A 22,834-nucleotide genomic window follows, 5' to 3' on the forward strand; every position below is an offset into this window, starting at 1 on the left:
GGCACATAAAAGACACCATTTCGAGCGTGGCCGTTTTCGTGCGGGTGACACGTAAAAGCACCCACTACACTCTCTGAGTGGTTGGCGTTAGGAAGGGCATCCAGCTGTAGAAACTCTGCCAAATCAGACTGGAGCCTGGTGTTGCCATCCGGTTTCACCAGTCCTCAGTCAAATCGTCCAACCCATGCTAGCATGGAAAGCGGACGTTAAACGATGATGATGATGATGATGATATATATATATATATGCATGTGTGAATATCTGTATACATGTGTGTGTGCATGTTATCTTTTTACATTAAGTAAAAGAACATTTTATCTGCTTTCTTCACATCTTTACAAGTACATCTTCCCATAATTACATTTATATCTGTGATTATTTTTTCTCTTTTCTTAATTTTGCTATTTCAGTTCCTCTTATTCTTTCACTTCCTCTACTTTGTTCCATCTCAGCCCCTCTCCTTCCCTTTTTTCTTTCTTCCATCTATTGGGCTGCCTTTTACATTCTAGAGTTGTTAGTAATTTTTTTTCCAGAGTATTACATGGTGAAGCCTATTCTGTTGTAAATAAAAATTAATTCAATAAAGTATTAAAAAATCTGTTAACATTTGCAGGGATTTACTTATAATTTAGTGATGTAATAAAAGCAAGCAAACTAATTATAAGATAAAAGGTGGATTATACCTTTTTGATGAAATTCCTCATTTCTTAAAAAGAAATCTGTTGCTTTATTCTGATATAACAAGTAGGCATTGTTGTGAATTGAGATGTTAACTCAGTAGTATGTTAGATGAGCAGCTGATCCTATGTGATGCATTTTGCTGCAGCCATTTGCAAGTCATTTTAATTTACAAATGGGTCAAATCTGTCTTGCTATAAGTAGGTGCTCTTCAAGTATTGGAAGCTCTGAAAACCAGAAATATTCAGTTAGCTTGTAGGTCTGAGTTTGAATCCTGCCATCACTGTAACTTAAAGAGGTTGGATTCTATGTTCTTGGTTTGTGCTTCTATAACTCATTGGTTTATGGAAGTTTGCAACAACAAAAACAAAATATAAAAAGAGAGAGGAGATGACCAAGCTAGTAGAATGTTAGATTAAATGCTTTCTATTAAGTTTCTGTTTGCAGTCCAAACCATGTTATCATCAGCTGAGAATTTCATCCCTTCAGAATCAATGTACTGTGGTTGGTTCAATTGGATTACACTTTACCTTTAGTCAATAATGTCTTCAGGAGAAACAAATATCAGGGGATCTCTTTAAATCAAAGGTGCCATACAATGCTATTAATTAATGCCTCGATATAATATCAGCTTTGGTTTGGTTACATATAAATTTTCTTTTGTTTAACTAAGTAATCTAAGTATGATTTAATTGCAAAAGTCTTTCTCTCTCTCTCTCTCTCTCTCATATGTGTTTTTAATGCTTGACTGTTTACCTTCAATCATTGCTCTTTTCTCTGTGGAACACCTTTATTTTTCACTCTTCATATCTGTGTTAATTTATTTACCCTGTGTTGCTTACATGCAGCCATTACCTTAGTTTCTTCTCTTAGTCCCTTCCCACAATTAATACATGATCTGACACAGTTCCAACCCTTATTTTAATCACGCATAAGATATTTATTTGTCCTCTTCATTTTGAACTTTATGACATCAAAATATTTTGTTATGTACTTCTCCCACATCCTTTGAACTACATCTACTCACAATAATAATAATAAAATAGATCATTGAATAAATCAAATCTGTAGATTAACATACATTATTTACCTTTTTGTATCTACCTCCCTATATTTTATTAGTTAATCAAATTGTGATTCAAAGGAGTGTTTCTTTTGTTAAATGTTTAATTATGAAACACTGTAATTTGTTTGCTCATTTGTTTCACTTCTGTTTTTCCTTGCCAGCAAGGGTTGGAGAAGCATTTTATGGCTGGATTCCCTTGCTGTCAATGACCCATACTTGTTCTTCAAATAAGCAATTATTTTTTTATTCCACTTGTCTTTGAAAGTGCAGAACAACTGGTTGTAATGTCAACAAATAATATAAGCATAATGTTACCGTTTCTCTCTGACAGTAACCAGATAAACTGTGTATTGTCAGTGTTTGTACAAGATACTGCACTGTGGCACTGAACACAAAACGACATCACTGCAAAGCAAACTTCTTAACCACGTAACCATGCTTGTACCTCATTCCTTTATATACTGTTTAAATGTTTCAGCTATAGTATTTGACTTTATCTTATTTTCATATGCTTATTCTTGTAACTTTAATTGAATTACAGGGCTAATGACATTTGCAACATCTGTCTAATTATCAAGAAAGTGTAGTAGCAATGTTCAGTTGATTGTCAGGTTCAAGGATACAGCATAGAGGTTTTGAAATAAATTAAGTCAGTAGTTAAACACTTTAATCACATTAACATTACTTTTCTAATAATAATAATAATAATAATAATAATGATACAGGAAACCCTCAGTAAAGAATATTTTTGCAAAATAGAGATCCTATGTTCCAAATTAAATGAAGGGGAAACATCTTACAAGCAATCAACACGAGGGCAATGTCCCTAATTAGGTATGGAGCAGGTCTTATTGACTGTAGAAAGTTTGAGTTGAAGGACATTGGTAAGAAGACAAGAAAGCAATTGACAATGCATATAGTCTGATATTGTCCAGTTTATACCAGAGAAAAAAAAAAAAGGAGAAGGAATAGGGATAATGAGTGCTTACAGTATTTGCAGAGCTCAAAAGGAGGGAAAACGAAAAATGTGGAAAAGAAAGAAACTTAGAATGAAAGAAAATCCACTCAGCATTTTTCAAAAACATGAGAGATAAGGGATGACAAGGACAGCTGGCTACCACTACAGAAAGAGGTACTGAAGAAAGAGAGCTAGAGAGTGCTTTTGACAGCGTAGGAATAGGCTCTAAGGGTAAACTGTATCAAGAGGACTACTCACCCAAATGCAGAATGTGCAGTGATTTAGATTAGACCAGAGCTCATATTGTATCAAAATATTCACAGGTAGCTCAGAATAAATACAAAATGTGTAGGTAGGCATGATAAGATTGCTGCAACACAAAACTTGAATTTTTTGCAAAAAGAAAAAGAGTTGGTTTTGCATTGACAGTGAAAACCTATAAACATTTTGTGGGGATTGCAATGTAAGCTCTTGAAAACAATGAAGTGAAGTTGTTGCAAGACTTCCATGTACAGAGTGAAAGAAAATTAGAACACACCAGACCAGATATTGCTGTCATTGGTTAGAAGAAACTATGTGTTGTAACTGAATGGCATGTCCATTTGTTGCTAGAGTAAAAAGAAAGGGAAAAGGAAAACCCCTGTATTTATATCTATCTTTCACTCTCCTCCCATGCTCTTGCAATCTTACCCACCCTTCTGGATTCTTCTGTATCTGCTCCCTACTATTCACCTTCTGGGTCATGTTAACTTCAGGGTACATTCTGGCATCTCATCACTGCTATATTTACCTTGCTTTTGGGCACCACTCTACTTCCCTAATTCGCCCATGTAAAATGTGAGGTAGCCATGAATCTTCTTCATAACAATAAACCTGGTCTTGCTTTTCCTATTATTAACCACTCATCACATCACATCACTTAAAACAACTACCCTATCTCCTATCTCAGTCTTTCAAGTTACAAGGTGAATTCATAGTGCTGGTGCCATGTAAAAAGCATCTAGTATACTCTGTTAAATGGTTGGTATTAGGAAGGGCATCTAGTTATAAACACCATGGCAAAATGAGATTTTGGACCAAGACATGGGTCCCTAGCCTGTTGAATCTTGTCAAAATGTCCAACTCACAACAGCATGAAAAGTGGACCTAAAAATGATGAAGATGCTGTTGACAATGAACAGAGATAACTGTAAAAGAACAAAAATTAACAGGCTTCCACACAATTTCCACCTGCCAAATTCCACTGAGGCTACACTAGAAGATAAATCCCCAAGGTGTCAGTTGTGAGATCATACTTGGAATCTTGTGGTTATAAAATGAATATTTTTAACCTGATGACTATATCAGTTATGACTTTGACAGTAACCCTGTAGTTTCATTATTTGTGCTCACCATACACAAAGCTTCAGCAGTGCAAATTGTGGTTACTCAACAACACCCATATATTTGTTTTGACGTTTTGGCTGGTGTAGATACCACACAATCCACCTTCTCACATACACTGTCACTGACACCTATATCATAATTGATATCTAATTGAGGGTTACTTAGTATTAAATTCTTTAACAGCTTGATCACATCAACCTTATTAAAAAGTAAGTTATTTGGCACCTGTTTAAAAATAGCTTTTATAAGAATTTGGTTTTGTCAAAGGTTGTTAATAAAGTTAGTTGGGCTGGTTGTTAAATTTTTTTTTCTATTAACTTGCTGTTGGCAGTATATAAAAAAAGACAATGCAGCAAAAAACAGAAAACAACAAATTACATTCTTTGATTTATTGTTTTCCTTACTGTTTAATCTTTCTTTGATTTGACTTAGTCATGTCTCTAATAATACTGACTAAACTTAAGGCCACAAACTTGTAGAAAAAGGAATGTATGATTGAACTATCCCTCCAGCGAAACTTGGTACTAATTTTACCTACATCAAATATAATGTAGAATATGTTGTTGATTGACCTTAGTAGGATTTAAGGACAAAACGAAATACTGTAAGACCTATTTAACCCTATTACCTATTATTTCATTTACTGGTTTAATATACAGGGTGTCCACAAAGTCTGGGTACAAGGGGATTAACACATACTTTAAGAAATTATTATTTCTTGTATTTAATTGTTTATGTTATGATTTTATTTACTCCATGTACCCACATGGGGATTAACACATACTTTAAGAAATTATTATTTCTTATATTTAATTATGTTATGATTTTATTTACTCCATGTACCCAAACTTTGTGGACACCCTGTAGTATGACTAATAGTAATTTTTTTGACCAGGTTGCACAATGCCAATGTTTGGTGGGAGATAGGTATATTTGATTTGACCTTAAAATATTACTAGGACATATTTTGGTTCCATAGTAATATAAAACAGACCCAATTCAAGGTGTTAAGGTGTCAAGGTCTTAAGAGATATTACATTCAACACTACATATATAGGCTTTTACACCATCTAAAGAATCAAATGTTTCAAACAAAACACAATATCAAAAGATTGTTTCATGATTCTCTATAAAATTCCAACCACCTTACGACTTCCAGAATAGCTGGAATTTCCACAGGCACTATTTGTAGTATTTTATTGCTCTTTAATGACATGGTCCCTATGTTAAGGAATGTGTATATGTATAAAAATATTGTTCCTTAAAACAACAAATGAATATACAAATCAAAATGTATTGTTTATAGAAACAAAATGTGAGATTAATAGTTTGATAAGCTTACACTTTTCAATGGCCAGAATGTGTGCATGTGTTACTGTATCTGATTGAGCAGTTGAATGTCAATCTTTCATATGTGGAAACAATAAGAAATTAGTATAATTGGCAACTCATTAGGAGAGAAACATCATAAAAGCACACCATGAAAATCATAACTGTTCAACTAATTGGTGTTGAAGATATAGATTTTTGCTGCTACTTGACACTGAGTTGGGACATGCTTCGTTAGCAGTAAGATGACTTTATAGAGATGGATGTGGAAAAAAACTTGCAACAAATGTAATCTGTAGACAACTCAAAGTAGAAATTATACTGCAGTGTGGCTTGATGAGCTATTGTGGAGTCAATTAAGTTAATATTTATGAATGGAAATGAAGGAATTATATGCAGTAATGATTTTTGTGTCATGTGTATTAAGTTTTCTTTCTCTGAAAGAGACATGCTTAATTTCAAAAATAGTAAAATGCTGTGTTACTTTTTAAGCAATATATATTTTAAAAATTTATTTGAAAGTTTCATATTTTTTTTTTTACTTTTGAATAAGAGACAAGCAGAAGAATTCTGCTCTTATATTTCTTGCGCTTTTAATTATTTTGAGATTTATTGTTTTACATAATATAATTCCTTGGTTACCTATAGCTTAAATTACATTTAAATCACTGGGTACCTATAGCATACTTAAGTCATATCCATTTTCAGTATGTTTTGGCAGATTTGAACATAAATATTTTTTTATATTTAGTTTGTCTTAAATTGAATGGTTCGTCACCCATTAACTTTTAGGATAGTTGATTGCATAGATCCTTTGAAAGTTATATTTGTGGAAGCTGGTTGGACAGTGTTCTTATTGACCTTTCCCCATGTTGCCTTTGAAATAGTTTAAAAAGAAATGTTGATTAATTAAGAAAATAATGATTACACACTCTCTCTCTCTCTTACATGTTCCTCATATCTGTACCAGATTAAAATTTAATATCAAACAATTGGATTTCACCTGATATGATCTTGTAGGCATAAAAACTGTCTCCATTACTGGATTAGTCACTGAAAAATCTGCACTACATACATAGTTTTAATGCTTTTAATTTTTAAGGTTTAGACATTTTGTGCTATTACAACTTCCTGTTTCATCAGATTTCTAATGCAACTAAATGTTTTCCCTTCTTTTGTGTTGTATTGTAAAAATGAAAAGTAATTGATTTGAAGTGTATTGCAAAAGGCTGTTGTTAGTTCATAGATGTTTAATCTTTAGTTGGGTAGATTCTTCCACTATATAGAACCTCCTGCTAGATGGAAGCTTTTCATACTGAAACAAGTGATGAAGTAGATGCAGTGGAAATGTAGTTAGTTATATTGATCTTGACTTGTGCTGTTTTGTAATTTAATTGTCAGCTCTTTTATAACTTGCATCATAGTATTGAGATTGCTATACCACTTACTAAATTTTTTTCCTTTTATCTTTGAAAATTCTTTTCTAAACTGTATAATACCATGATCTTTAATTAAAGAAACTGCATTACGTTATAAAGTAATGCATTTCTACAACCAACTTAATTAAAGTTGATGTAAATAAAGCTCTAGGTTTTATTTCTTTTTGTGCTGTAGTTCTCCACTACCAACAACCTACAAAAAAAAAAAAGAAGCTCAAATGGAAGCAGTCTTGATAAAAGATAACTATGAAGTCTGAAAGATTTAGATTTATAGTAGTTTTTCCTAATTGTTGATAACTAACAGAACAAAATGAACCAAGTAGTTCTATACACTTTGAAATAGAAAGTTCACTTGTTTAAGAAGAGTAACTAGGATTAACCTTATCCTTGTTGCTGTGTGACATTAATGATGTGAATGATATACTGCACACAACATTCCTTCTGACTTATACTCTCCACATTTGTTAACCTAATGCTGTTATTTAAACTGAATCTGTCAATATAACAAGTTTCTTTAAGTTACTATAAAACATTATTTCCAATGCTTGACACATTTTTCTGCAACAAAAATGCAGTTACTGCTGTAATTGTTAACTAAGGGCTTATCGATTGATTTAAATTTCATACTTGTGGATTATTTCATTAGAAAATGTTGACACGAATTTAATGTTAGAATATTGAAATTATATTTAACTGCTGAAACTGCTTTACACTCTTATTTCTACTGCCAGTCTATCCAGAGCTGGATCTACCTCTCAACCTTTTAATGCTGTGAAACTTGAGCTTAATATTTCAAAGGCTTTTGAAGACATATTCACTGAAAGTGCTTATCATGAACTGAATTTTTGCAATAATTTCTACATGCAAACATGCATAATATTAAAAATCAATCCATTACTGATCATTTCTTTAACATGATTTGACTGTGTGTGTGTGTGTGTGTGTGTGTGTGTGTGTGTGGAGGAATTTTGAGTGGGGCTTATGAAAAATCTTTATAAACATTTATTTATATGAAAGGATGCTTGGAACATAAAATTATGAGAGGACTTTTCTTGGTTGGTAACTTGTGTAAACAGTCTTAGTCAGTTTGGTAAGTCAAAGGTTAAGAGACGTGTACATTCAGTTGTATTTCCATATACACAAATACACATGCTTCATATGAGGGTCTGCTACAATACTTTTGATTTAACTTATGGTGTTAACTTGCTGAGCTTGATTTTTATGCTTGTTCCTCTATTGGGGCTGAAGTTTGCCGTAGGGTTCTTCTTGGTTATGTCTATATTTTTGTTTTTTAGTTCATAGCATAATTGGGACATTATGCTCTTTATCTGTTAAAAAGAAGTTTGTAATCATAACTCCTGAAATATTTTCAGTATATTAAACAAAATAAATTTTGGTGTTTTCTTTTGTGTGTACTTGAATTTGTAGTATTTCATTAGACTATGATCGCACGAACTGGTGATTAGACTAGATCAGAAACAAAACCTTTAAGAGTATCATTTCATTACAAGCTAAATTAGTCTTGGGTTAAGCTAGTTTAATCAGATTTAGTTAATTATTTGTTCTTATGTATTCCTCTCTCATAGCTTCTGAGTATATAAGCTTTGTTGCAACCGTTCAAATTAGTAACACAGTCTCAAAACTACTTTTTTACAGGTCATATGCATTATGTTATTTATTAATGATCATAAAAAAAAAAACAAATATATTATCCAGAAAGGAATATTTAATGTGAGAACATTAGAGGCAATGTTTTACATATAAATCTGTAGATTTCATTGTTTGACATTCTTTTACTAATTTCACTCATTGAACCTCTTGACATTCTGTGGCACTGCTTTCAAGGTACTGTTGATTATAATGGCTCTAATAACTATTGATTGGAACTTCTTGGGTAGGATTTTAACACAGAACGTAAATGAACTCAAACAAATACCCCAGGTTATTTTGAATGATGCTCTACTAATTCTGCCTTTTCCTACCCATACTTGTGGAATTGAGTTTGTATCACAGGTTCTCATTTTAAATTGATGGATGTAACGACTTCTATTTGAGCTTTTATAAAATCTCTTTGTGTCTATAAGACATGCCACTTAAAAAAGTAGCAGCCTTTTTATCCTTGGCAAAACTCTTGAAATACATTCTGTTCTTTAGGGCACAATATCCTAATCTTTTCTGCCTTGAGGCACCCTTGCCAAGCCTTTCAGAAATCCGTTCCCCACCCTATTAGAAAATCTAATATGATAGTTGTTTTTTGATTCAACATCAATATAACAAAACTTTGTCCCTGTATAATAACATCTGTGTCAGAAAACTATGTCCTTGGAATTGATAATAAAGAATTTTCTTTATTTTCACTAATGTTGATATAATAAACATAAAATAGATGACAATGCAAAAATGTAATAGACAACAATACAAAATATAAGATGACAATAATATTTATTGTTAAAATAGTATCAAATTATATTTTTGACTTTAAATGATCAATCATGATACCACATATGTATATATATTTCGCAGCACCCCTCAGTTGATCTTGCGGCACACCAGTTGGGAACCTGTGCTTTAGGGTATCTCTACGTAAAACTTATTATTTATCATTATTAGGCTTTATCTTTCTCTTTCATTTAATCAAATTCCAATAGAAATTCAGCAAATCATAAAACTATCTTTGAAAGATTTGACAGCACTAAATCTGCCATACCTCAAAGATCGTTTAGTAAATTTCATCTTAACCAAGACCTTGTTGAAGAAAAAATTTCCTTACAGTTGCCTATTAAGAGGTAATTTTTCCCCCGCTTAGAGTCTCCTTACTACCTGTAGGTACCAGGAATATACTATGCACTTAAATGAAAAACAAAACAAACTTGAAACATGCATTTGTATACTGATTAATTTATCACTATTTCTTACAGAATGTCTAATCGTCTCTCGCAGAACCTTAGGATTCTGGGGAGCCTTGGTTGGGAAATACTTCTCTAATGTATTTTGATTAGCTGATATTAGAGTCAACTCTCTTGGTTGTTGTTTTTAGATTTAAACATCTAAAGTGGGATTTTTTGATAACTATTTGCATGGTAAATCAAAGCTTTTTCAATTCACAGTATTATATATATGACTCCCAACAGTATGTATATTTAGTATACAGAATGTTCCCTTGAGATACTTCCCTCTCAGCTTTATTGTTGCTGTTATCTTTAGCATGATGGTATTTGGGTATGTTTATTGCAAATATTCAATTTGTGAATTTCCTGTTTGGTGAATAGTTGTCCTGATATATATCTATTTTGGGTTAGATCAGCAAAGTTTAAGGGATTTCATTTAAATAGTGATCAAGTACTGTAGTACATAATCTAGTTTGGTTTCATTTAAGTGTTTTCACTGATTAACAGAGGTGTATGTGTGTTTGTTTATTTTTTTATGCATAAATTATTCAAAGAAAAGTATATAGTAATTATGAAAGCTGACTTTGAGTTTTGTATTATTGATGAAACAGTATTCTAGGTATAAATAAAAATTATAAAATACAAAGCGAAAAGGAATTCCAAAAAGTAAAATGTAAGACAGACTACTTGTGATTGTTGATTACTTGGATTAAAGTGCAACTTTTATCTGTTTTGCCAAAGGTCAAAAGTTTGCTTCTTGTGCCAAAATCCAATAGCTATCATGGTATAAGAAAAGCATAGCTTTTAATTGTTTATACCTAAATGAACACAGTACAGTTTCTGTACCATTTAAATACCAGTTATTAGTCCAGTAATCTAACCACTCATCCACCACCCATTTTTACTTGGTTAATGTACTTTCAACTGTGTGTCACACATTCTGTGCTTCTGGAAATTCTATCACACCTCTCATGATATTTTGTCTTGCATCACCTTACTATGCTGTTTTGCAGTTGGGAAATTAGAGTTAATTAGCTAGTAGATAAAGTTTAGACAGTGCTGAAAGATGCTAATCGGTGGTATCAAGGTACAAGTTAGACATAAGATAAGATAGATGCATCTTTCTAAATTAAATTCTACATTAAAACAGGAAATTTGATTGCATTGCATATGAAGATTTTGCTATAGACATGGTTGTATGAAGGGTTGTCATTAATGTGGTAGTTACTGTTCCAAATTTTAAGGTTATGGTCATTGAAAATTAGAAAACCTGTTTTTTAATATTTAGAAAATATAAATTTTATCAGATTTAGTGAAAAAGAATGATGCATCTGCAAAGTTATTTTCGAGACCTATCAAAGAGCACTTATAATTCATTCAGCCTCAGGAAAAATGCAGCTATCCATCCATTAAAAACAAATCCTAATAAGGAAAAATTAATCCTTTTGAACTTGAAAATGAATAATATTTTTAGTTCAGTTCACATTTTTTGTTGTATTTCTCACTAAAAATCCTATTAAAAAGTATGCTGGATAAATCACTGCAATTCCATTATACCCTAGTCTCTATATATTATGCAAAGAAAACTAAATATTGATTAGTTGAAGACTGTTTATTCATTTGCCTTGCAACATCTTTTTGGTATTCTGCAGAAAAAAATACAAAAACAAAAACATAATAAACTTGTCCATATTCCATAAGTTTCATGATAAGAAATGTATAGTAAGGTATACCTAACAATAATAAAAATTTTAGCCATCATTGTGATGTGCAATCTAAATGTTTACAAATATAAGTAAATGTCTTTTTTGTCATTCTCTGAACAAGAAAAGGCAGTGATTTGGCCAGTTGCCCCTCTAAATGGAGTTTTCATCAGACATGAAGAGAGCTCCTACAATAAGCTATTTATAGTCATAATATATTATAACCTTGCTATATTGGTTAGTCTGATTTGTTTAACCCTTTAGTATTCAGATTACTCCTGTGAAATGTAATGTTTATATATTCACATTGCTGTGAGATTTCTGTGATGTGACTCTTTACTTTAAGAATGATATTGCAGGGTATATGGAAGAGGCTGGACTTGGCTAGTTTTAACAATAAAGGGGGTAGAATATTTAAGCTGGATGTGGCTGGTTTGAATACTAAAGGGTTAATAGTCTTTTTGTTGATTGTGTGATTAATTAATTTATAATGCATTAAACAGTGTACATTCCATAATTTGTTTAGTGCATCATTAATCTATAAGTTTAAATTGTAATTTAGCAGGCTTGGAAGATATTTACAGAATGCAGTTGCTAAGAATATAGCATAAGCGAATTCATAGCTCTAGATTTTGGTGATGTGTCAGTGCTAATATATAGTCATGTAAAAATAGTTTGCAAGTTTCTCTACAACCTCCTTTTATTTGTTATTTTTCTTTAGTCACTATAAGTGGAGCACGTATATACACCTTCCTGTCCATAGTTATGGAGCTGAGTGTATTCAGTTGTTGCTGTTGCAGAAGTTTAGAGATACTATAGTGTTTGTGTGGCTGTGGTATAATAATAGTTCAAATGAATAGCTTCTTTCTTAAGAAGGCAACTACTTCGAATATTTTCTTATTCTTTTGTCTATTTAAATTGGAACAATGTAAACTTAATTTATAAATTTACCTATTTAAATTGGAGCAATTTAATGAGAAGGTAGATTTCTAAATTAAATTTACATTCTAATTCATGCTCATAAATTTTGCTTTAAATTTTTTAAATAATATTTTGAAAAAGTTGGTAGTGAGTTATGTGAGCTTGAAATAGCTACTCTTTGCATCTATTACTAGTCGTAACTAAACTAAACCATTTATAGTATAAAGAGTTTAGCTGATATCTGATAATTAGTTTGCAGTCCAAATTAATATTAATTTCAGTGTATTTTTCATGACAGTATCTAAAGATTGATTCATCATTATTATCTGCCTATGACTCAGAGATAGTTCATTAAACAAAGCATTTAACTGACATTTTCTTTCAACGGCTGTCCTATTTTTACTGAGGGCATGTTATTGTAAAATGTAAGGCTTGTGTTTATTCTAAAGAGTTTAGGTAGTGTGTTGGTTCTAAACTGAGTTGGTTGGACAACTAAATAGATCTTTTAGTAGCTCAGTATCATTCTAGTACTTGTGCGTGCGTGCGCACGCGCGCGCGCGCACACACACACACACACACACACACACACACACACACACACACACACACACACACACACACACACACACACACACTCAGACACAGAGAGAGAGAGAGAGAGAGGGAGAGGTGCTAAAATATATTTTCGCACCTAAGTTGGCCAGTGGCAGGCATATTGTTTTGGAACACTTATTGGATGTCTGATGCAACACCACCAGATCACCATGATCTCTGTAGTCTGCACTTCAATTCTTGTGACCATCTTATTGCACATGGTATTGTTCTACACTGTGGATCTCCTCTCAATTCTCTGTACCTTGAACAACAATTTTCTGTCTTAACACAGCCCACATGACTCAAGTTAATAATCTTGTTGCTTTCCTTTAGTATTGCTGCTTTCCACTTAATGTGTCAACGTACCAATAAACGCCTTCCTGTGCTGGATGCCTTTTTTTTCATTATATCAAAACTAGTGAGGATACGACGCAACTTGCAAGACTAAGACCTCTTTCAACTAAATGGGGTTACAATAGAGAGGCAGGCAGGTTAATGTAAGGAGATGAGGGGTTAAAATATGAGAGAAAGGGCCAGAAGAGAACAGGTTTCATGTTGTAGAGGAATTACATAGCTACATACATAGGAGAGAGGGTGAGAATAACCAGGGTGGATCCTCAAGGTGTGAAGTGAGTACAAGTAAATGAGGGTAGGTGGGAATTGCAAGAATGTATAGGAGTGTGAGAGATGGTTAGAGATGAAGGGAACGGGTGTCGAGGTAATGTAATGAATGAAGAACAAGTGTTTGAGAGATGACAAGTATATGTCGAAGGGAAGAGTAGGTGACAATTGCAGAGATTGGGTAGGGTTGAAGAGTGGGAGTAATCAATGATACAGTGATATATATGAGTTAAGGAGAGATAGGGAGAGTTGGAGATAACTGACTGTATAAAAAAGGTGGGATGAAGAGCAGCAGAATAGTAATAATGATACAGCAGAGAGAGAGAGAGAGAGAGAGAGAGAGAGAGAGAGAGAGAGATGTGTGGGTGGGTTGCAGTGGTGTGAGGAGGAGAGGCAGGTATAATGTATGAGGAGAGTAAGAGATGTATGATGATGGGGGAACAGGGAAATAATTTGGTGGTACAGAAAGGTGATCAATGTAAAATTTGGGTGAGAAGAACAGTATTGAGAATGAAGAATGGCTAACAAGTGAAATGGTTCCAGATAGTGAGAAAGATAAGTGGTATTGGGGAAAAGCTGGGGAAGTATTCAGGTCTGCTTACATTTAATTACGGCAGCAGAATACTGCATTTAGAGAGGTGAAGGATGGTGGGAATGGCTAAAGGAAGAAATTGGGTGAAGGGTTCAGTTCTGCGTGTGCGCACGCACGCACGCACGCACGCACGCACGCACGCACGCACGCCCGCTCGCTCGCTCACAGCCCATTCTGAATCTCAATTTCACTGAGATGAGCAGGTTTTCTTAAGAACTGCATACTGCCAGTTGTCTTGGTTTCACATCATCTCCTCTGTGAAGTTCAAGGTCCTGAGATCAGCCTTCACCACATTGTCCTGTCTTCCTCTTCTGCAAGTCCCATCTACATTGATTGGCATGTCTTTATACAACTGTCCTCATCCATATGCATCATATATTCATATCAATGCAATTTTCTTTTTTGCACACTACATCTGATTCATCTAATATCCAGTTTTTATCTCAAAATATTTGTACTTTGTTGTTCATTCACACTTACAATGCACATTCAGTGGAGCATGCTTGCTTCATTTCTTTCCAGTCATTTAAAGTCCTCTGCATTCAAGGCTCATGGTTCACTACTATGCACCATTGCAGTTCCAACACAAACGTCATGCAATCTGCCCGTCACTTTAAGGGAAAAGTCATTTGGGATCTTTTTTAAAACGGGGGCCACATTTTTCATTAATGTTTTACGTAGTGTTTTTGGTACCGAAAGACTTTCAAACTTCGTAAACTTATCTATTTTGTGTTATAGAACAGAAAAATATTTTTGTATTCGAATTTATTTCATGTAAAAAATAGTCTTATTTCGATAATTTCAACCAATCACTGACAAGTATTCAGTTGTTTACATTTACTCCTTTGGCTCATTAAGCGATGTAAAGCGTATTTAATCTCCATACCTTCGTTTTATTTGCTTTTTTCATTTTAAATTTGCTTTAACCCTAACCCTAACCCTAACCATAGGGTTAGGGTTAGAGTTAGGGTTAGGGTTAATTTTTTCAGAATCGTTTGTTTATGTAGTCGGCACTTAATGTATATCGGCTGAATGGACGTCAGTGATTGGTTGAAATTACAGAAATACGACAACTTTAACATGGAATAATTTATGGATTTCTTTTTTTTTAAGAAGACTAAGAGAAAAAGATGTTTTATATGACACATTCTACCAGTGTTCCAATTTTCAAAGTGTTTCGTTAATGAAAAATGTGGCCCCTGTTTTAAAAAAGATCCGTCATTTGTTCTCTGCAGCAGTGATAGCTCTCTGAACATTTCCAACTCATTCCTATCCTAGCTTATATACTTTCAGAGCAACCACCTCCCTACTAATTATATCTGCTTGGTAACAAAAGCAGTCAACTACTTCTTGTGAGCCATCCAGGCATTTTAGATAATCTATTTCCAGTGTGCTCATAGTATGTACTGTTCCACTGCATCTATCTCATATGAAGCTTGGTTTCTCAGTTAGTCTGCCTATGATTCCACAATATTTCCAAAACTCTTCAGATATATTTCTTCACAATAATATCTGAGAATTAAACATCCTTATCATGATCTAGTTACTGTAAATTTTCCCTGCATTTCCAAGTAGTTTGATTCATCCTTTTAATTATTATTTTTTTTATTCTATATATTTTCCTATTTTTCTGTCATATATTTTACTTAATATCCATCAGCATGACTTATCAGTTTCTTTTTTTAAAAAAAGATAGAGGAAAAGAAAAATGGCTGTCTGTGATATTGTGAGGTTACATTGAAGGTGAGGAAACTCATATGGTAAAGTGTCTAAAAATATAGTAAGAAACTCCACAGAAAACTGCGACTAGCTTATCAGTACTGGGCTGTTTGGCTTACTGAGTTTTTTGTTATTGGGATGGGCTATGATGAATAATATTAAGAGGCTGCAAATTTTTTAAAATTTGCAAAGGGGAAATCACATTGGCTGTAGGGTTAATGTCATACAACTCACAAGATAGCTATTAGTTAAAAAATTACTATATGTTTCTAGGCAGTATATATACTCGGCTTCAGTCAGCCCCACTAGCTGAAAATCCTGTCCTATCTCATAGTTAGTATGGTGGTCAGCATTGTTCCCTTTAATCCGTGAGTGTGTGTGTGTGTTCACATACTCAGCTTTGACAATCAGCACACAACAGAAATTGTATGCATAAAAAGTCAGTGGCTTAAAATAATACAGCAATTGATAATTATACATATTAATCATTCTGTATGAACATATTTTTTCAGAGGAAGAATTTTGCATAGCCTAAGATTTTTGCACATTCTCACTACTGTACATTTGAGTAAATGCCGGAGGTCAGCTATCTGTAAAAGCTATTGATCCAACAAAACCATCCCATCTATGATAGTTTAAATATTTTTTTTACTATAAGAGCATAAATAATTTTGTGAATAGCTCTTTAAAAATAACTGATTATAACTTTCATCTTGTTCAAATGATTTTCATTGATTTAGAATTAATTAACATTTTTTAAGTTGTGTGAAAAGGAGAAATGTGCATATTACTTCCTTTTCTTTTTTCAGTTTGATGATTTCATTGGTATAATTGTTGCTATTACATAAAACTGTTCTTAAGTGTTAAACCCACTTGCTAGTTTAATCCATTCACATGGAGACGTACCTTCACTGAATTAAGAGCTATAAAATTACAAATGATGGTGGTGACATTGATACTCTGTTTTGCCACTAATTCTCTGAAGACTGATTTATTAAATCTTTCATTACTAATCTTTATTTGTTTTGTTTTTAATAGCTCCCTACGCAATTATATATGTTGTGACTTTCAATATTTTGCAGGCCCAGAACAAGCAAACTGGAGAATTTGCAGCATTGAAGAAAGTTGAGATAAAGACTGAAGAGGATCTTGAGGATTTTACTATTGAAATAGACATCCTCTATGAGTGCCGGCATGAAAATGTTGTTGCTCTTCATGAAGCTTATTTTTATGATGATTTTCTTTGGGTTAGTATGCTTGTTCTCTTTATGACCATTCCAGTTTTCAAAGCTTGATAAGGAGGGTAGTTTAAAATGATTTATTTGTTACTTAAATGTTCACTTTTGTTTATTTTTTTAAAGGCTAAATTGTAAGTGTTGTTTAGAGGGTCAACCACATTTGTTTCAGTGTTATTTGCCCAGAATATTATCTGGTGTAATCTTTAACCATACTCAAGCTTTATTTCACAGAATTCAGTACTTTTAAGGCTGGCTGTGAGTCGGTTTGAAATTATAAAACTTTATTCTAAATCACTAGACTGTTCAATTGCATCATTCATAACAAAAGTTAATGACATACACATAAAAACTGTTTTCATCATCATCATCATTTAACGTCCGTTTTCCATGCTGGCATGGGTTGGACAGTTTGATAGGAGCTGGCTAGCTGAAGAGCTGCCCAGGCTTCATGTCTGTTTTGTCTTGGTTTCTATGGCAGGATGCCTTTCCTGACACTAACCACTTTACATAGTGTACTGGGTGCTTTTACAGAGCATCAGCATGGTTGCTTTTATGTGACACTGGCATAGGTGTATTTTACATGGCAGCAGCACCCATGAGCCCACAAGATTAGGATTGCTCAGTTGAAGCGAGATACAGGGGACATGCTTGCATGCAAGGGCAACAACAATTTTACTTAGCTTGATGTTTCCTCTCAAGCTCAGCAAACCACCATATCATCCCTTCTGTGAGGCCCAATGTCTGAAGATCCTTTCTCAACACTTCATCCCAAGTCTTCCTGGGTCTACTCCTTCTAAATGAATTGTATTTTGCTTTAGTTGGTGATGGCAAGCAAACTAATCTAGTGACAATTGCTAGCAACTCTCAAAAGGGAGATGATTTGAAGAAAGTAGGAATTAATTTTGCAGAGAATGGAATTTTTATGCTTAGTTTTGTTTTCCTTCTCTAAGTAAAAAGGTAAAGAGCCCTTCTGATCATGAATGACCATGAGATTGTACCTAAAAAGTTCCCCTCCGAGGCACAAGTCTGGGCCAGGTTGTTTATGGAAGACCAGCAGTTGCCCATCTCCACACCACTGATGTTACCCAAAGGAAAGGCAAAAGCTGATACAGCTTGGCACCAATGATGTTGCAACTCATTTCTACAGTTGAGTGAACTGGAGCAATGTGGAATGGAGTGTCTTGCTCATGAATTGAACTCACTACCTCATGATTGTGACCTTGACATTCTAACCATGGAGTCATGTGCCTTCTCTAAGTAACTTAGGTTAATTTCAATTCATTAATGATGATTTACATACATTAATGATATTCATCACCACCTTTAAGTATCTTTCTTTTATCTTTTACCTGTTTCAGTCTTTGGACTGCGACCATGCTGGGAGATTGCTTTGAAGGGTTTAGTTGAATAAGTCGACCCCTTTACTTATTTTTAAGCCTGGTACTTAATCTGTTGGTTTCTTTTGCCAAACTACTAAGTTATGAGGATATAAAAAAACCCATACTGGTTGTGAAGCAATGGTAGGGGACAAACACATGCACATGCATAGATAAATATATATATATATATATGTATAGCATCATGTGACTGACCAGGTTATCAGATGTTGTTACATATCACTGGTCACAATGCGCTTTTTGCATTGCTTTAGTCTTCAAAGGGTGCCACCCCGTTGGCTAAGCAAGTAGGCCAACAATATCTACTGAAGCAATGTGCTCAAGAACACAAGGCACCACCCAGTCATGGAATCAAACCCACAATCTAGCAATTGTGAGTGCAACAGCCTAACTACTGGGTCACTTACCTTCACACACACACAATATGTTATAAGAGGTTATTGAAGTTGACTGATTCATTTAATAGCTGTTCTCTATGTTGTGACATTTTGTTGTCAAAAGTTTGTTTTTCTAATCAAACATATTGTGCTACACACTGTTTCCTCTCATTTGTGTAGTTAAATAGCATGATAGATTTAGCTGAAGTAACATCAAAACATTAAAATACTGAATTAAGAATGATGACTCAACATATCTTCTTTTTCGTCATCATTGCCTATGCTGGCTTGGTTGGATGGATTGCATAAAGTCTCTCCACCTGCTCTGATTTTTCTTTCTCTGGCACATACAAAAAAAGAGAAAAATTTCCAGTTCTACTGTTGTGTCACTGACTCTAAAAAATCCTCTCTACTGTGCATTGTTTATATTCATTCTTTTGTTATATGCTTTTCTTTTTTACTGTTGGATACCTTTCCTAACTCAAGTTACTTTACAGCATGAGCTGGGTGAATTTTATTGTACCACTGGTACTATTAGTAGTGATATGATAGTTGAGTAGCCATATTTCTATGTGGCTTAGAGGTTAGGGTGTTGCACTCACAATTGTCAGATCATGGGTTTGATTTCTGGATAGGGCAGTGCTGTGTTCTTGAGCAAAACACTTCATTTCATGTTGTTCTACAGTCATTTTGACATCTGACCTATAGCTCACTGTGCACCTGTACGGGCAATGTCAGTTTGATGGAGGGGAATGAACTAATGTACAGCAAAAACAATTGATCACTCCTTCATTGGACACAAAACTCAGCTTGCGAAGACCTGTTGGGGCAAGCGAAAGAGAAATCATGATGGCACTTGTGCCCAGTGTCGCCTTTCTGGCACTTGTGCCCGTGGCATGTGTAAGGACTTTTGAGCGAGATCGTTGCCAGTGCCCCTGGACTGGCTCTTGTGCTGGTGGCACGTAAAATACACCATTTTGAGCGTGGCCGTTACCAGTACCGCCTGACTGGCCTTCGTGCCGGTGGCACGTAAAAGCACCCACTCTCTGACTGGTTGGTGTTAGGAAGGGGGCATCCAGCTGTAGAAACTCTGCCAGATCAGATTGGAGCCTGGTGTAGCCATCTGGTTCACCAGTCCTCAGTCAAATCGTCCAACCCATGCTAGCATGGAAAGCAGACGTTAAATGACGATGCTGAAAAAATCATATGTGCAGGTTGTTCAACAAGAAATTGCAGAACTCTCTTATTTGAATTCAAGAGACCACCATTGTAGTTACACTTCTAAATTATGATAAAGTTACAGTGGATAATGAAGAATAGTGGTGATTTGTTGATGGTAATGGAGACAGAAGTAAGCTTAAAAAAAGAAAATACAAAATGTTGTAATTAAGGCTGCTTTAAATTAGAAATTAAATTGAAAAACAAAGAAGTTAAATGAAACCAAAAAGTTGGGTTAATACCTGTCAGTTACTTTAAAAGAAAATGCAGATATTTATTAATAATACAAAACGATAATGAACTGTATTTAGTTGTTTACACATGTAAAATCCCTCTTGAATTTGTAAGTATCACATTGAATGGGGAAAAGGAAATAGAATAAGTAAGCATAATGAATATGTGGTAAATGCTACCTGAATTTTATAATATAAAATGCTATAGGAACACAGACATGATTATAATTACTGTTGTCTGTTTTATACTAACTAGCTATAAAGATAATTACCATCTCATTTCACTCGTGGATACAATGAAAATAGTTTGTTACCATGAAACTTTGAATTTTGTCTTCCATCTTCTTCTTAAACTGTTTCTACTATGGCTTTTGCTCCTCTGTATTTGCTCAGTCTACTCTACTTAAACTTCTTCGGTTGCCTGACCTGTTTTTTGCCTAAGTACTTTCCACCTGAAATTTCTAGCTGATTCAAATGTTCTTTCAAGGTAACCTACAACAATTAAAATTAAGTATTTCACTGTGCTAATCTCATTTGACCATCCTCTCAGCCCTACCCTGGCGGGCCTAGATGATCTCATTGGATTTTGAAACAAAATTCATATATGCATCATTAGGTAAAGTTCTTTTTAAAAATCTTTTTTTTTTGCAAATATGCATAGGTATTATTGAAACAGGTATTTTGACATACAAATACTTTTTCTGTTACTAATCACACAATTATTTTAAGCTAAACCAGCTGAGGATATCAGAATAATATACACCTTATCCTGTAATATAACATGTTGTTACAAGGTTTTGACTGATGTCTCAAGCAATACTCTACCTTAAACTCTCTTAGCATACAATTATATTTATATATATTTCAATTTACCTAGAAAATATGTTCTGTGGTGTTCAGAGATTTCATGAAAATGTTTGTCATTGAAAAGATAACTGGAGTTGAAAAGTTGTCTTGTTTTGTTCATTTATTTTTCACGTCTAGCAAGGATTAGAATGAATAAATATTCTTGCAACATTGTTGAGAAATGAACTTCCAATCATACAGCCATGTCTACACTATGTTATGTGTTGTCACTGTGAAATGACATCAGAGATTGTAGAAACTAGCATTTATTAAGAATGGGAAGATGCTGAATACATGCTTTTCAGAATAGTGAGAATGTTGTGTTGTAAGAATATTTCAAATATGTAGTTTTTAATTGATGCTGGTAATAAGACTAAGTTTTCCTTTTTCAAGGATGTTTTTGAGGTCTTTCTTCATAGAGGCTGTTCATGAGAGTTGGGTTGCATATTACTGAGGCCTGTGAGCAGAAATTAAAGAGAAAGGGGGCATAAACTTTGTCCCTTCAAACTCCATAAACTCTATGGAGTTTGAAGGAACAGAACTTGCTTGTGTAGAGAAGGGAAAATGGGAAAATATAACCAAACTCTTAGGTACACCTTTGATTGTATGTAGGTCAAAGAGTACTTTGTTGAGATAAGCTGCCCAGCAAATTCCTGATCCATGTGGTGAAAAATGGAAGAAGCTCATTGAAATGCCTTGTGATAAATGTAGTATTAAGTGCTGAAGGGCAAGAGTCTATTAGCGGGTGATTAAAAAAAAAAAGAAAAAATGTAGAACATCCTCACCAGCTTTCTAGTTGATGTACCTCTGCGGAATCCATAGCAGTTGTTACTGAGCTGAAAAAGTGACACAAAGCAATAGAAGGTGATTTCTTATTGTTTCCAAAGATTACCACACATCTTGTCTGTGTTAACTTGATGGTTGCTCAACCTGCTAGAAATGGCAGCTAACTCTCAGATCATACTCTGTTGCCTTAAAAAATAAGAAACGGAAGAACATGTTGGATAATGTAGTCTCAGATACACTGTTTGAAAATAAATATAAAAATACAGAATAGTCATGACTAGAACATAAGTTTGCTTGATCAGAGGTGGATTGGGGCTAAATAGCAAAAATGTTTCTGCTTGAAAGCTAAAAGATATAGAATGAATTGGCCTGGACATATTTAGGACTAATAATTACTGATGGTTAGAAGTAAAAAGAATTAGTTAAATAGATGATTTCAGATCCTTGTCAGCTTGCAAATACAGATGTAATACAAGCAACATAAAAAAAAAAAAAAAATGTTTTTGAACTGTGTAATTGTTATTATTTTTTTAAAGTTTGCTTTTATGCTAGTACCTTTGTTTTTCTGAAGTCTTATTATAATTGTTGATAACCATTAATGTACTTGTATGAAGTCACACCCAACCATTCAGACATCTGAAATGTTACATGTCACAGTTATTAAATGGGAGAGATTTATAACTATCTGCATTAGGATAGTACAACTTGGTGTTTTAACTATAGACTTCTGAAAAATGTTGAACATATAAAATTACTATTGTATAACTCAATGATTTCATTTGCATTTCTGAACCTGAAATTGTCAACCTACTGACATTGAGAACAAACCCTAACTCAGTTACTAG

At 33.8% G+C, this 22,834-nt stretch overlaps 1 protein-coding gene across 1 annotated transcript in view; it reads left to right on the forward strand.

Annotated features, from left to right (window-relative positions):
• The window catches only part of LOC106872980 (serine/threonine-protein kinase 10-like), a 73,781-nt gene that overhangs the window by 19,243 nt on the left and 31,704 nt on the right, over nucleotides 1-22,834 (forward strand). Inside the window, exon 2 of the mRNA XM_014920170.2 lies at nucleotides 16,977-17,141. Coding sequence (XP_014775656.1) covers nucleotides 16,977-17,141 — 165 coding nt within the window. The remainder of the gene's footprint in view (nucleotides 1-16,976; nucleotides 17,142-22,834) is intronic.

This window comes from Octopus bimaculoides, chromosome 2 (assembly GCF_001194135.2).
Source record: "Octopus bimaculoides isolate UCB-OBI-ISO-001 chromosome 2, ASM119413v2, whole genome shotgun sequence".
Classification (NCBI taxonomy): Eukaryota; Metazoa; Mollusca; class Cephalopoda; order Octopoda; family Octopodidae; genus Octopus; species Octopus bimaculoides.